The 14336-nt window shown below is 36.2% G+C and overlaps 2 protein-coding genes across 2 annotated transcripts in view; both read left to right on the forward strand.

Annotated features, from left to right (window-relative positions):
• The window catches only part of LOC102506531 (olfactory receptor 5D18), a 159941-nt gene that overhangs the window by 113529 nt on the left and 32076 nt on the right, over window positions 1–14336 (forward strand). The gene's annotated exons all lie outside the window — the stretch shown is intronic.
• Window positions 8671–9609, forward strand: LOC102507590 (olfactory receptor 4P4). The gene has a single exon (XM_006179025.2). The coding sequence runs from the start codon at window positions 8677–8679 to the stop codon at window positions 9607–9609; it is 933 nt and encodes a 310-aa protein (XP_006179087.1). The 5' UTR covers window positions 8671–8676.

Here is a 14336-nt window from a genome sequence, read left to right on the forward strand (position 1 = left end):
TAAGCTGAGGATAATAGGCGAATGAGTGGCATATTTATTTAACTCCTTTGGCCAATCAGTACTTACTAATACTCGCCTATATATATTTGAACCTCCATATAAAAAACAATAATATCCATATGCTTTCACTGAACAAGACACTTCTACAAAGGTGGTCTCACTCTTTTCCTCCCAAAAAGGAAATACAACATCCTAAACATTCTGCAAAATGTTCATTTCAATGTTAGTTTCTCTTCTAGTTCAGATTACAATCCTTGAATAATCTTTAACACTAAGAATTGACTGTAAAATTAATACTCAAAACCCTCTTAGTATAACATAAGAAACAAGAACTTTGAAATTAGTATGCAATTAAATATATGAACAGTATACATTACTACAATGGTCCTTGTTAAAATTTTAGTGAATATCTATAAAGTAAGTCATCCCTCACTCTCTGTGGGAGATGGGTTCTGGGACCCTCTGAGGATACCAAGATCTGTAGATACTCAAATCCTTACATAAAATGGTGCAGTATTTGCTTATCACCTGTGCACATCTTCCCATATGCTTTGAACCCCCTCTAGATTATGTATGCAGGCACACCTCATTTTATTGCCCTTCACAGATGTCGCACTTTTTTACAAACCAAAGGTTTGTTGCAACCCTGCATTAAGCAAGTCTATTGGCACGATTGTTCCAATAGCATTTTGCTCACTGTGTGGTTTCTGTCACATTTGGTAATTCTTGCAATATTTCAAACATTTTCATTTTATTATACTTGTTATGGTGATCTGTGATTGGTGATCTTTGAAGTTACTATGGTAAAAAGATTACAATTCCCTGAAGGCTCGATGATGGTTAACATTTTTTAGCAATGAAGTATTTTTAAATTAAGATACGTACATTGATTTTTGTTTAGACATAATGCAATGCTAACTGCACACTTAAAAGACTACAGTGTTGTGTAAAGTACTTTTTACATTTGTGTGACTCCTTTGTTGTGACAGTCGCTTCATTGTGGTGGTCTGGAATTGAACCAGCAAAAATCTCTGAGATATTCCTTAAAACACCTAATACAATATAAATGCTAGGTAAATGGTTGCTGGTGCCCAGCAAATTTAAGTTTTGCTTTTTGGAACCTTCTGGAAATTGTTTTCTCCGAATATTTTTGATCAGTGGTTGGTGGAATTGGCAAATGCAGAACCCACAGATATGGAGGGCTGGCTATAACTTTATCTCCTGTAATTTTTCTCCACCTTTGCTTTGACCTCAGCCTACCCTTCAGCCGATTGGGTTCCATTATCTAATAGTGTGAATCAAATGTTCATCTCTTAAAGTCTGACACCTTAAAGATTTTGTCATTTTTGATGCTTTAATTTTTTATTAATTTTTTATTAGTTATGGAAATTTTAAGAGATGCCTTTTAGAATCCCTCAGGTTCCAGATATTGGTCACCCATTCCTCACTGTGGCACAACAACCAAATTTACCCTAGTCATCAGTACCAATCACTCCAGCCACCTTTTTTTTTTTTCTATCAAAATGTCCAGGTGATCATTTCAATTTCCAGTTCAATAAAATAATTGCCAAGTTCCCTGATGTAAGCACTGTCTCCATAACTAAGACCTGTAAACCACCTGAGCAAAATTTCTCTAAATAGATTTTAGTGTAATCATGAAAGGAGGTACTTGCCATTGCATCCTTTGATTTCCATAACTTTTTATTACGGCTATTTATTAACTGCAGAAGAAACATTTTACATTGGTCAAAACATTCTTAAAGATACAACTCCAAATTTTCAGAGTGTTGTCTCTGAATTTGCCACTTTGAAAGTTTATTACATCATTCTTCCACTGTATCAAATCTATGTATTAGTTCTCTAGGATTACCATAACACAATACCACAGAATGGGTGGCTTAAACCACAGAAATTTATATCTTGTAAGTTCTGCAGTCTGGAAGTCCAAGATCTAGGTGTCTGCAGGTTTAGTGATTCCAGAGGTCTCTCTCATTGACCTGCAGATGGCTGCCTCCCGACTGTGTCCTCACATGGTTTTTCCTCTATGCACCACATCCCTGGGCTTCTCTGGGGGTACAAATTTTTTCTTCTTATAAAGGCACCAATTAGATTGAATTAGGGACCACCCTAATAGCCTCATTTTTACTTAAATACCTCTTGAAAGGCCCCATTTCCAAACAAAGTCACTTCTGAAGAACTTGGAGTTAAGACTTCAACACATGAATTTCAGGGACATAATTCAGTTCATAACAGGGTACATCACAGGATCCATGAATTCCTCATGTAGTTTTCACTACTGTTCTTTTACTGTGAAACAAGTTACATGATCAGAATCAATGCTATACTAGCCAACATGATGATGAATAAGACATTCCATAAATCGACGGATTGTGTTGATGGTATAAGCATCATGAACAGGAAAGGCAAATCCATATCCAGAATAAGTATGTGTTTCTGTGAGGACAAATTCTGCCCCCTCCTTGATGGAAGGCTTTTAGTGTAGTCAACTTGCCACCGCGGGACTGAGTAGTCTCCCTGAGCAATGGTACATATTAGGCTCCCACTGCTGGTGTGACAGATAGTTGCTTCCAAAAGTGGCCAAGGCAGTATCTCCCATCCCATGTGTTCTTCTTACAATGTGGCCTTGACACTATATCCGTAAGTTGGTGGGGTCTCTGAGTCCTCTCCTTAAACGTGGGTGAAGCCTCCAACCGATACAACACAGCAGAAGTAAACTTGTGTGACTTCCGAGGGTGGTTATTATAAACATGCCCTTTCACTTTGTTCTCTTGGGGTCTTCACTCTTGAAACCCAGCTTCCATATTGTACAGAAACCCAAACTCGTCCACATGGAAAGACTGTGCATACAGGCCAGATACAGAATTTTATGACCAAGAGCTCAGCTGAGTCCCGGCATACAGCCAGAACCAACTGCCAGACATGTAATTCTATATGGCCTAAGATGATTGCAGCTGCCTGTACCTTCAACCTCTGAGTTTCCCAGCTGAGACCCCAGACATCATGGAGCATAGACAAGCTGTATTCATTATGTCTAAATTCCTGATCCACAGAGTCTATGTGCATAGTAAGTTGGTTTGTTACATCACTAAGCTTGGGGTTGTTTGTTACACAGCCATACTGACTACATGTATTTGGCACTCAGTAGTAGCAGAAGCCAGATGAACCCTTGTGTGAGAAATTTCATACTATTCAGACCTTCCAATAGCCTTTATTCTTACCACCATGGTCACTTTATAACTAGATCAATGAGTAAGAAAGTGGGTACCTGGAAAAGAGGATGACTCAAATTCACAAAACATATAATCTTGTCTACCATCATGGAGAATTTCCCCTGAACTGCACACCATTTGATGAGGATTTGTATGAATCAGATATTTTCTCATTTTGTCAATCAAGTTTATCTTTATATCTCTTTTTCACACCTCCTGCCCTATGCTGTCTAAATCCTTAAACATCCAGTGAAAGCACTGGCAAATGCCATGGACTGGAATAGATCCATGCATCTGCATATCTCTTGGTCTATACAAAGTAGACAATAAAATGCATTGGCTGAGGTTTTTTGATACTTGAGAAGATTTTCTTAACCTCCATCTTTTGGGGACATTCGTGTCTAAGGCTTTAATGTTGTAACATTTCATGTAACAAAAAATGCCAAATTTTCTTGTAGAACTAAATGCAGACAGATGCAATTATATTTTTCCTCCTCAGCCAACAACCCCATATGGCCACAGTGTTGACTGAGGGGAAAAAAAAAACAATTTGGTAGGAGTTTCATGAACATTTCTTGAGCCACCAGCCCTGTTCAAACCCAACCTGTTTGGTTTCATTTTGACTTGATAGTATGTTGCTGCTAATCACTTCCAAACTTGGTGGATAAGATAAAACCTGTATTATGATGATCAATTCACATAATATGCTTGTTTGATGCCCTAGGTTCAGGTTTTTGATTTCTACTAGGCCTTAATATCTAGTCAGGATCAATTTCTCAAAAAGGTGAATAATTGCCTACAAAAACAGTGTAATAATTTGCTACAAAACTGTGGGTATCTTGGCTGTAATCCTCCTACCTGGGCTCTACTGACGCTCCACTTAGCATCTCTGTGTGGTCTTCTGGGCTTGAAAGCACAAATATAGCGAAGTGATTTTCACAGCAATCTGAACATGGGAATCTTTCACACTGAATCCCTCTCAAAACTGGCAGCCTTTTGGTTGACTCAGTTAACATGTCAGAGCAGTTAACTTAAATGTTGCTAAGTGTTGCCTCCAGAATTCAAAAGTCCTTTCAAGCACTGAGTTTCTTAGTAGTGGTAGATTTACCATCTTGTCCTTCACTTGGGAGGGCCGATACTGTTATGTTTCAGAGCCTGGATTCTCAGACACTGATATAATTTTTTTCTCAGTCACTTTACTGAATCTGAAACAGGAAGTACAGTTGAAGTCATCACCTAAACAATTTATAAATGTCATTGTCAGTGTCCAGGATACATCTACCTTCAGGCAAAACAAGTAAATTGAGTAGAACATGTAATAGAAATTAACATTTCTGTATCTTCCAAGTTTTTATGGTAACCTTAATCCATGCATGACCATCAGAGATGCACTGTTAGTTTGGCTACACTATACTGATAGGGAAATTATATTCCGTGGGTTTATACTTGGAGATAGAAAGAAGCAGAAAACCAATGCAAGGATTCTGTCACCAAGAATGCCTATTTCTGTTACGCACTTTGGAGCTCCAGACATAAACACAGAGTGGGTCTATGTTCCCACTGGGACCACTATAAGATGGGCTTGGACCACCTTGTCTCTAGCAAAGACTTGAGGTCAATTGAGGTCAACCACTTCAGGATCCCATCATTTTTACTGAAATAAAGGAGTCCACTTCTTAGGACTGACTGACCTGTCATCAATTGCTATTCACATGGAATCCTTGTTTACTTCATTCTTTAAACCTCTTGTTACAATGTCCGCTACCATCACCAAGCCCTAAACTGGTGGCAATATCAATGGAGGTTATGCCCTAAATTGTATGGATTGCCACAGAAGCTAGAGAAAGTAAAAATATTCTCCTGTTTTTCAATAATAAATTGGATTATACATATAACAAATCTTTATAGCAATGACAAAAATAAAAATTTCCAAGATTTTAGGAGAAAAACAAAATGAGAAAAAATAAAATGTTAGTTAAAAAAAAAAGAAAAGAGCACAGATTAAAAACAAAAACATATTGAATCACTACACTTCAATTAAAAATAAAATTAAAAAAGAAATTATCAGAAAATCCAGATTGAATAAATAAATAACATTTTAAAAAACATGTTAACAAATGGAAAACAGATACAGAACCATAGAAATAAGTTAATATATATATAAGTAATCACAATTTATCAATTGATATAAATTATTGAATTAAAAGTCAATGACTGTCAGACTAGATTTTAAAATTCAGCAATATATTGTAAAGAGACATACCTAAACAGTAAAGGTGTAGAATGGTTAAAAGGAAGGATAAAAAATGATCAGACAAGTACTAATCAAAAGAGAGACAGTGTTTGTATTCGGGTCAGAAAAAAATGAACAAAAATATGTCAATAATGTTGATTACATTTCAGTGAACTAGAAATCCATAAAAATTCTAAGCTTGTGCGTAAATAGAATTTATTGATTTGATGAGATCTCACGGACAGGTATAACTCACCTAAACCAGAGATGCCAGAGTGTCCATTCCGTTTACGCACACAGAGATTAATTTTTAAACATCACATGTTATGCTATAAATTAATTTTCTCCAAATTCACATTACTTTGACCACCTCTTCTGACGATAATGCAATTGAATTAAATATCTACAGCAGTAAGGTAATTAGATATTTTAAACAAATAAAAATTTAAAAGTAGGTATTAAAGCAACTAGTGGGTACTAGGGGGGTAGCAGGGCAATTCAGATTTGAGGTTACACACAGGAAGATTTCAATTCACTTATCAAACAATTCATTCAGTAGTAAACCAAACTTCAAAACTTGGTTCTGATTTCAGTGACCTTTGCTCTCTTTGGTATTTTCTAATTTTACCTCTGTTCAACCTTGTTCCCCAGTGTTTTTTTCAGATTTTGTCTCCATAAAAAGGATTGATGGCTTCTGAACATTGAATGCAGGTGCTTGGTTTGTGCTCAGACTCCTCAGTGGATAAGGGATTATTAACTGTGGCATAAATGCTTTTTAAGGACATGAGAGCAAGTAAATCATTTTCAGCTGTAAATTGATCAGCTTTTCTTTTGGGAGCTGTTTCATCCCTTAGAAAAAGTGACAGGGAGGTTTGAGGTTATAATCTCCCAGGCAATCTACTTTAAATGCCACTTGGAAATTAAACAGAAAGCTTATATGTACATTTTCAGCCACAGAATCACAACTATTGGGTAGAGAACAGAAGCATTATTCAGCATAAATGCCAGTGATGATTTTATTTCATTTTAGTTTCACAAATCAGGAGAGAATGCTAGTTTCCATTAGGAAAACAGGAAAGTCCTAGAACCAGGATTCAGACGAGCTGATTTCATGCTGAAATTCATTAATCTTTAGCAATGAAGTTAAGGTTCTGACTGTATCCAAAATACTGAATGCCACCTTTTACTCAGAGATAAAGGAATTTATCTAATGACATAATTGTCTGGTAAGTAACAACCCAATTGACCTAGAGTAAATAATAATTACTTCCATACAAAAAATTAAAAGTTTGTATATACATGATAAATTAAACACTTACCTATAAATATGCTGATTTTGTATGTTCATTCCCCTTTTTCTTCAAGTTGTACAAGCATTTTATATTGTAACTTTCTACTACTTAAGTACATGTAATGAATAATTGGTGTCCAATGCCTCGGTAGATGTCAAAATGACGTAGATTTTTTGGTGGGGTATGATTTTGTAGAATTCTTGAAGAAGTTATAGCATTCATGTCACATATGGGGTATGTGAGAGAAAAGTAAAAAGTATTGATAGCTGAATCAAATGTGTGTCCTACATTTTAGGCAGAAAAGAAGAATAATAAAGAAAAATAGGTACAAATTAAAATAAATGAAAGGAATGAACCAGAGTGGAGATTCATTACTCTTCCCCTGCCTCCTCTGCTACTGTGTGTAATAAGTATACTGTGAGATAGTGAGAAAATAATTAAAAGATGCATTAAAATAGCCTTTAGTATCAATCAGTGTTTATCCAAATCGTAAAGGGTACTTGGTTTCATTTTCATTAAAGTGAGACGATAAAAAGATCACTGGACCCTTGTTAGGACTGATGATTCAATACATGTGAAATGTTTAAAACTGCTTCTAGGATATCTAGTCAACCTGAAAGAGAAGGCTAGAGAAACAGTTTCAAACTTCCCTGCCTATGAATTAATGGAATTTTTCTACTTGTATTTTCCCCTATAAAAATATGCTTTTCTTCAAGGGCTGTGTGAGTTAAGTATTAAAGTGATTTTAGATCCTTGGAAAGCACTTAAGGTGTCTTATAACTATAGAAGCACATTGGCAAAGTAATTGGAATTGAAATTATCCTCGACCAAAACTAAAGCTCCTTTTAAAAATAACTTTTATGTATTATTTCTGACTACAGAATTATGAAGTATATATGTGATATTCTAAAAATATTCCTTGGGATGTACTGTGTATAAAATGATCATTATTTCTAAAAGAAATCATCAAATCACTTCTAAAAATAACAAGAGAAAAGAGTGAAATCATATTTTACCAATTCGTGCAATCCTTCGCTCATTATAAACAATGATTGAGGTCCAATCTGTGTCACATAAGTGCCACTCACATCTGTATGTATTGTTCTGGCTTAGTATTGGAGGCAACTATTATCTCAATTTTATGTATTTAATTATTATTATGTTTTCATTTCTTTTGACTTAAAGACTTAAGGACTTAAGCTTCACCTGATACCATATTTTTTTTATTGCTCTCTGTAATACTGTTAAACATACAGTGATGTTTCCAGCATCAGGACTAAGCGGAGGTAAATGAAGTACTTGCTTTGTGTGCAAACAATTCAATGATCAAGATAATATTTAAGTGAAATATTTGAAAAATACAAAATAATATTTTATTTTAATAAGTATTTATTATAATAAATGTTGTTTTTTGCTGTATAGCTGTAGCAAAAATAAACATACAAATAATATTGAAGTACAGTATTTTCACAGTTTAAAAACAAAAGATTGAAGTTTTACGACTCATCTCACTTGTTTCACTTTGAGCCCAGACGTTTTACCCTGTCAATCAAGCGAGCTACTCCAGGAAAATAAATGTATCTTCCCTTGGCTCACTCTGCATCTATATAGAAGATAAATATATGGCTTTGTTTATGCCTTGAGCAAGTTCCCCTATTAATATTATTCCCTTTCACTCTAGAAATTAACCTGATTATTCCCTTTCACTCTAGAAATTAACCTGGTAATTTATATGGTAAGCCTATCCCAACAAAGTTCAGAATCAATTATTTTAAACTAGAGTATAGGTATCTGATTCCATAAGTGAATTCATTTCTACAGCACTTACTCTGATTCACATCATGCTTGGTCAAGATTCCTTATGATGACCTATTAACTTTTATTTTCAGGAAAACCTGCTGAGTTTTCCCTGCATTAGTCCATGGAAAATAATGTCACTGAATTTATTCTGCTGGGACTTTCCCAGAATAAGAAAATTAAAAACGTGTGCTTTCTGCTTTTCTTACTTTGTTACATAGCTATTTGGATGGGAAACTTCCTTATCATGGTTTCTATCACGTGTAGTCAGCTAAATGACCAACCCATGTATTTCTTCCTTAATTCCCTTGCTCTATCAGATCTGTGCTACACCTCAACAGTGACGCCCAAGTTAGTCACTGACTTGCTGGCTGAAAGTAACGTGATTTCTTATACTGGCTGCATGACACAACTTTTTGCCATGCACTTCTTTGGGGGGATTGAGGTGTTAATCCTCACAGGGATGGCCTACAACCGCTACGTGGCCATCTGCCAACCCCTCCACTATGCCGTCGTCATGAGCAGGCAGCGGTGTTATGCCGTGGTCACTGCTTGTTGTGCTGGGGCATTTCGGCATTCCTTTGTCCAGTGTCTCCTCACCATTAACTTACCTTTCTGTGGCCCCAATGAAATAGATCACTATTTCTGTGATGTGTATCCTTTGCTGAAACTGGCCTGCACGGACACCTACAGAGTTGGGATCTTAGTGGTTGCCAATTCAGGCACGATGGGTTTGGTGACCTTTGTGGTCTTGATGCTGTCATACCTTTTGATATTATACACCGTCAAGGCTTACCCCGCAGAGAGCCGTGGCAAAGCGCTTTCCACGTGCAGCTCCCACATCACAGTTGTGGTTCTGTTCTTCGTGCCTGTTGTCTTCATTTACATCAGACCGGCCACCACTCTGCCAGAAGACAAAGTGTTTGCTGTTTTCTACACCATCATTGCCCCCATGTTCAACCCTCTGATCTACACCCTCAGAAACACGGAGATGAAAAATGCCTTGAGGAAAGTGTGGTGCCAGAAACCATTTTTGCTTGGAAGGCATATCATCTGAAAGGCACTTTCCCTCCTCATTACATGCTTTATTCACGTGATATTTGCTTACTTAAGTTTATTAAACAATGAACTTTGCCGTAGGGAAAACAGACATAGACACTAGCGTTGGTTCATTAATATTACAATTTACATTGAAGCACTGTTTTCTTTTTCTATCCATCCCTGTTTCTTATTTACATCTTACCTAAGTAATCTGAGTCATCATTTCCTTGTTGAAACTCTGTTACATTTTATTTTGATATTTTTTTCCCTTTGGGTTTTTTCCGTAAGTTGCGAACTGAAAGTCACCTTTCCAGACTCCCTATTTTAGTTCCATGAATGAATCTCCAAATATACGTAAGCTACACTCGTATTGCGCATCCCAGACCAAAAGGGTCCAGGTGACCTGGTTATTCCCCCTGATCTCTCATCAAAAAAGAGCATCAGAAATTTAATGTCATATTTTCTACTCAGCCCATGATTTCCCACATTCACTGCAGCTACTTAAAAAGTAAAAGTTAGTTATGTAGGATCTAAACAGTAAAACATGATTTATGTAAGAAATAATCACTATATGAAAATGGAAGATTTTTCTAAAGTGATTTCAGTGAAATCATTTTAAAACTACAAAATATTAATAATTATATAAAATTTTACTATTAAAAATTCCTTCATATAGTAATGAAAAAGTATTTTAGGAATAAATAGGGTAGCCATATAATTTATTGTCCAAATTGAGACAATTTGGATGTAAAAAGGGGGGTCCTACTAAGAATTATGCTGAAATAATAGACATAAAATGGGATTTTTGAGGAAAGTAGGATGTCTGCCTACTTTTCAACGAGAAGTGTGGACAGTAGTGAAAAGGTTAGTGGCGGGGACACTGTGGAATCTGCATGTAATCTTAGTTGAAGCTAATGGGATTGTAAAAACAAACGTAAACGCTGGTACTGAAACTACTTAGTTTAGTGTATGCTTAATTTTGTTTTCCATTACCATCAAAATGAAGGCTACAAATTTCCAGTGTCTATAGAACTTCTACACATCTGGATATCCACAGATATCTATAGAACTGAGAAGTTTTTACAAATAATTGAATTAGATAACTCTTTTTATTAATTCTTTCATAAAATGGGATTCACTGGACATCATGAAAATAACATGATGGGGTGGAATGATGTATTATGTTGCACATGTGAAGGAGAAAAAGTACAAACAAACTGAATATATAAATGAATACACATACGAAAATATAAAATAATGTCCTAGCACAGTGTGTGATAAAACATTTTAGAGAAGTTCAGATGGAGAAATATGATTGGAGACTTGTCCTTTTAAGGGGCATGTTTGCGTAGGAATTGTTATTAGAGCAGTTAATAACCTAACGGAATCTTTAGTGAAATTATTATTCCGTCTACACCATGATGCATGCCAGTTTGCATTATTTCATTAAAGGTAACTCGAAGCAATGAAGAAATTGTTAACAAAGGTCTTATTTTTAATACTTCATTTTGAGTTAAACTGAAATTTATTGTCCTATAAAATGATGGTTATTATAAATTATTGAGTTACTAGAAAGTTAAACTAATGGCAGAGATGGCAATGACGATTCAAATGATGCATCACTCTGAAAATAAAAAATGTGAAGCTGGTGACAGCTGATGAATAACATCCTCTGAGCTCAGGGGCCCTGGAAAAGCAACTGTTTTCCTCCTCTTTTTGTTCCTCTGTAATTTACAGCTAGTAGTAAGTATCTTATAAGGTAATTATGATGCTGAAAAAAAAATGAGCAGTATTTTTCTTAGAACAGAAACTGCTCAAAATCATTTTGCTATTGTTCTTATTATTTTAATATCTGTAAATTAACTTTTGTGAAACATTTAAGAATTTTAACACAAACATTCATTTTGTACAATAATGTTTTCATTACATTAGAACTATAAGCAGACGATTTTTGTGGCTTATGTTCACTCATGTTTAAACAACATTATAATAAAATAGCATTTCAATCAACACAAGATATTTGTGATAAGTTTTTGTCTTAAAAAGCTCTATGAACTCTACCTTTGAAATAATGACCTAGTTATCTGCTTTATTTTACAGATGGGTAAGCTGAAACTCAGCAGATTAAAATTTTTCTAAGCATCAAACTGCAAAGTATAGAGAAAGTTAAGCAGTCAGCTAAGGGAATTTTTAAAATCTCATAAAATTTGATGGCAACCATCAAAGTTGTATTTCAAGCTTGCCAGCAAGTGGGAAGTCTGCATAAAGGCCAGATCAAAGATTTCATTCTCAGTAGTGGCATGTACAGGAAAAAAAGCAGAAGATAGAATTGGATGCAATTTTTAGATAAAACTGAGGAATATCTGGTTTAATTTTTAAGCAAAACACATTGGGTGAATGACTCCAATTTCTCCAAAAATACTCTTAATTCCATCAAATTTCATCAGAAAATTGCTCAAAAATTCCATTTTCTCTCACTTTCTCGCATAACTATATATCCCCAGTCCCTGAATCAGAGCTGTGTTATGTCACATGTCATTTTAGGATTATTTTAAGCTTGGATTTAGATAATAGGTGAAAATCTTTTACTTTGAAAAAATCACTTATTTTGAAAGATTTATATTTCCTTCTTTCTTGTAGTAAAGCCGGTTGTGGTTTGTTCACTCCTTGGTCCTATAGACAATGTGGAACCAGTTAAGATAGCGTGAGTTATACATTCCAATATGCGTGTGTGTCAGGGACGGCGTTTCACAAGCAGATCCCACGTGACTTGCTTTTCACATCCACATGCTGTGTAGACGATGGGACTGGGCTTCACACTGTGATGTTCTGCTTGGATCTGTGTGTTCTCCTCACTTAGGTACAGTAACAGTGGTTTACAAACATATACACACACAGCTCTGGTTTATTTGGTAAAAAAAAAAAAAATCTAGGGCTGTAGGACATAAGGCCAGGTATATAGTTTCTGAAAGGAGTCTGTGTATGTGCTTGTTTCTATTTTGCTGTAAATGTTTTTACCCGTATCACTATCTCTCATAACGAGGGCTGCCTCCCCTGTTCAGCTTCAGTGCTGACGGGGCTGCTCATCCTCCAGATCTTGGGGGAAGATCTTAAAGTTCAGGGCCTGCCCTTGAACAAGCAAAATCTGTTACTGCCTCTAAAGCTGGCACTCCGCGAGCTCTGAGTGTCCCAGGAGGGTTTGTGGGCGCTCTTTTCACACGTGAAGTACAGACTTTACCTTTCAGTGAGGGGCTTATCCTACCTAACTAAATGAAATGTGCCTTTAAATGAAGTAGTTCTGACATAGTCAAAAATAAAGGCCTGGTTTATCCAATTTTGTGCTGGCAGAAGGATGACCAACCGCTGTTGCACCTCTGTGCAAATAACTGTTCTGCCACCCAAACTAAGAGGGCTCATACTGCCCACAGAATCAAGATAGATTCAACCACTGGTGTGACCACCTTCAGATATGATTTCATTGTTCACAGCCGTATTGTAGTTAAAATGGACAGTTTAACCCAAAGTCTCTTATTATCGAAGAGCTGTTGTGATTTTGTGAAAGCTTAACCCATTGTAAAATACGCCTCCTAATTCTCATAATGACAAGAATATTCTTAACCCCCCTCCCCGACTAAGTATTCTTAATTGGCTTGGATTCCCTAGAGAACAAAACCTGAGACAAAATGTATGTGATAACAGTTTATTCAGAAACGTCATTTCAGGGAACGAGGTTTGAGGGAAACTGGAAGTGATGTCGGGGTGAGAGGAGAACCCATACTCAGAAGGTGTTACAGAGCTAAATACAACGTTACATCACACACAACTTTCTAATCAGGGCTCAGAGGGCAGGCAAGGACTACCGCACAGGGAAACTAGCCATGGAAGCAAGAGAATGACAGGGAGTTTGTCTGCCTGGGTCGATCCCACCCCTTGGTTCTCCTTGCTCAGTGTTCACCTTCACTCATGGATTCTGAATTGCATCATTTATTTCTTTCAAGGGCCCTCAGATTGATGACTTCACATTCCACAGCTTCATGTTTATCCATGCTTAGAAGTGGTGAGAGGAACCCCCAAACTCCAGGCTTACTGCTGGTGATCCTTACAAGGAAGGGGTGCAAAGTTTGAGTTTTGGGGTCTCACTGGCTGACAGTGGGCACGCTGTGGAACACTAGCTCTCAGTTCTAGGGACTGATTCCCATAGCTTGACACAAAGGTACATTCTCTTATACATTGTGAGGGTAATAAAGAAACTTCAGCTTCTTTACTGGCAAATTCAGAGATTCTCCAGGAATCCTGAATGAAAAAGTAACATAATAAAACTAGCACAAAGAGCAAAGGTTGAGGAGAAGGGGTTTCCTATACTCGGAAATGAAATAGAGAAGTGGCTGGCAAAGGAATAAACTAGTTATAATAGAGAACGAGAGAAGAGATCAACGTTATGAGAAGGTAAAACTACTGTAATAATGAAGCAAGCTACTCATTAAAGCCAGTAGCAAGGGTGGAAGAAAGATTTCCAAGAAGAACTTAATATTTCTAAGTGAGAAATCCCTAAAAACATAAGATTCAGCTACTGGAAAATATAGACTGCAAAAAAAAGTAATTGCATTGGCCAAAAAAGTGATAAATTTAGAATTTAAGAATAAAATTTAACACTGGTGTTGAGAAAAATTCATAAATATGTGATTATAATCATTCCCTTTGTAAAAAAAATTTTTCAATAACTAAATCTCAATTTCCTCTCTA

This window comes from Camelus ferus, chromosome 10, assembly GCF_009834535.1.
Source record: "Camelus ferus isolate YT-003-E chromosome 10, BCGSAC_Cfer_1.0, whole genome shotgun sequence".
NCBI classification, from domain to species: domain Eukaryota; kingdom Metazoa; phylum Chordata; class Mammalia; order Artiodactyla; family Camelidae; genus Camelus; species Camelus ferus.

What these genes read in the sequence shown, in the direction of transcription:
- LOC102507590 (XM_006179025.2), top strand. Translation starts at nt 8,677, where the DNA reads ATGGAAAATAATGTCACTGAATTTATTCTGCTGGGACTTTCCCAGAAT.